At 52.8% G+C, this 1,451-nt stretch overlaps 1 protein-coding gene across 1 annotated transcript in view; it reads left to right on the top strand.

Moving 5' to 3' along the window:
* Window positions 1–1,451, top strand: part of GSX1 (GS homeobox 1) — an 11,072-nt gene that overhangs the window by 2,201 nt on the left and 7,420 nt on the right. Inside the window, exon 2 of the mRNA XM_011999991.1 lies at window positions 1,217–1,288. Coding sequence (XP_011855381.1) covers window positions 1,217–1,288 — 72 coding nt within the window. The remainder of the gene's footprint in view (window positions 1–1,216; window positions 1,289–1,451) is intronic.

Genomic DNA, 1,451 nt, shown 5'->3' on the forward strand with positions numbered 1-1,451 from the left:
CTTCATGACTTGGCCTGGCCTCCCCTTCTGGTCCACACCCATGTCTGGCCACCACTCCTCACCCCTCCCTTGGCCACTCCCATGCCTGGCTCTCAGCTCCTCATAGCATTTCCCTGCCCCTCTGCTCAATTGAACAACTTGCTCTCTCCTGAGGGAGTTGTCTGAGTCCCTCCTGGTCTGGTCAGAGGAGTAGTCTCTTCCTTTCTTTACAATGAGAATTCCCACTCCATTGCCTTCAGCCAGAAAGAGCAAAAATGATCACTGCTCGTTCCAGAACATATACCACATCTGGTTCCTTTCCAACCAACCCCTTCTCTTATACACCATGAAAAGATCTGGATGACAACCCCTAGCCTTGAGCTATCAGTGGGTTCATCCAACTTCTTCAGAGTTCATCCACCTCTGCAGAGCAGGACACTGGAACTGCCTTCAGTGGGACCATCTTGTTTCTGAAGGAGCTTGAGAACCATCAGTGGAGGGCTGGGGACACACAGATTGGCTTACCCAACTGCCATTCACTCAACAAACACTTTAAACTCCTCTGATGACCCAGGCCTAAGGCTGGGAAGTGGGCTGGGGGAGATTCAGACAGCCCTGCCCTGCAGGGCCTACTGAGTGGGTGGCCCCATGCCATACTCCTGAGTTCTAGGTGTCTCCAGCAGGCACACCAGAAGGTCCTCCCAGTCATCCCACTTCCTCGCTCAGCTCTCTTTTATCCACTCATTCATTCTCCAACTATATACCAGCCACCCACTACATGCCCGGAGCTTTTCTGAGTTGGGATGCAGCAATGCATAAGATGGACAAAAACCTTGGTCTTCATAGAGCATAAATTTCGGGAGTGGGAGATAATAAAACAAATGATCAAAAAATACGGGAAGTTAGAAGGTGCTTATGTAGCAAGGAACCAAACAAGGAGTGTGGTGGAAGTGAGGTGCTATTTTAAATAAGGTCGTTGGCCTCCCTGAGAAGGAAAGTGACATTTGAAGAAAAACATGAAAGAAGGGAACAGGCACCACCACTGCCACCCTCCCTATCCTCCAATTTGTGCAGCTTTTGCTGCAAATATCTTAGAGCTGCAATTCCGGGAGAAAAATAATGTGTTCTTTCTACCCACAGGAAAGGAGACAGAATGAAAGAAGGAAAGCCCGGGACAACAGAAATTCTTTCAATGTTGAACTGTCCCTGATGGACACTTGAAAACCGGCTCGGGCAGCAGAGCCGACCCGCCAGGCCCAGGGGCTCCCAGGCCCCTCCTGGGGCTGTCAGGCTAATCCCGCGGCGTCCTCCCACCCCACCCCGCCCTGGGGGACGTTTGCTCGGGTGACTAAAGTTCAAACCCGGCTGAAGCAAGCCCTGGGAGGCGCTTTAAACAGGAAAGTGGCGCGGCCGCCCGAGAGAGCCCGGGGAGAGGCCCCCGGAAACCAGGCGGCGGGCAGAGGCTGCGGGGT

This window comes from Mandrillus leucophaeus, unplaced genomic scaffold (genome assembly GCF_000951045.1).
Source record: "Mandrillus leucophaeus isolate KB7577 unplaced genomic scaffold, Mleu.le_1.0 Scaffold61, whole genome shotgun sequence".
Lineage (NCBI taxonomy): Eukaryota > Metazoa > Chordata > Mammalia > Primates > Cercopithecidae > Mandrillus > Mandrillus leucophaeus.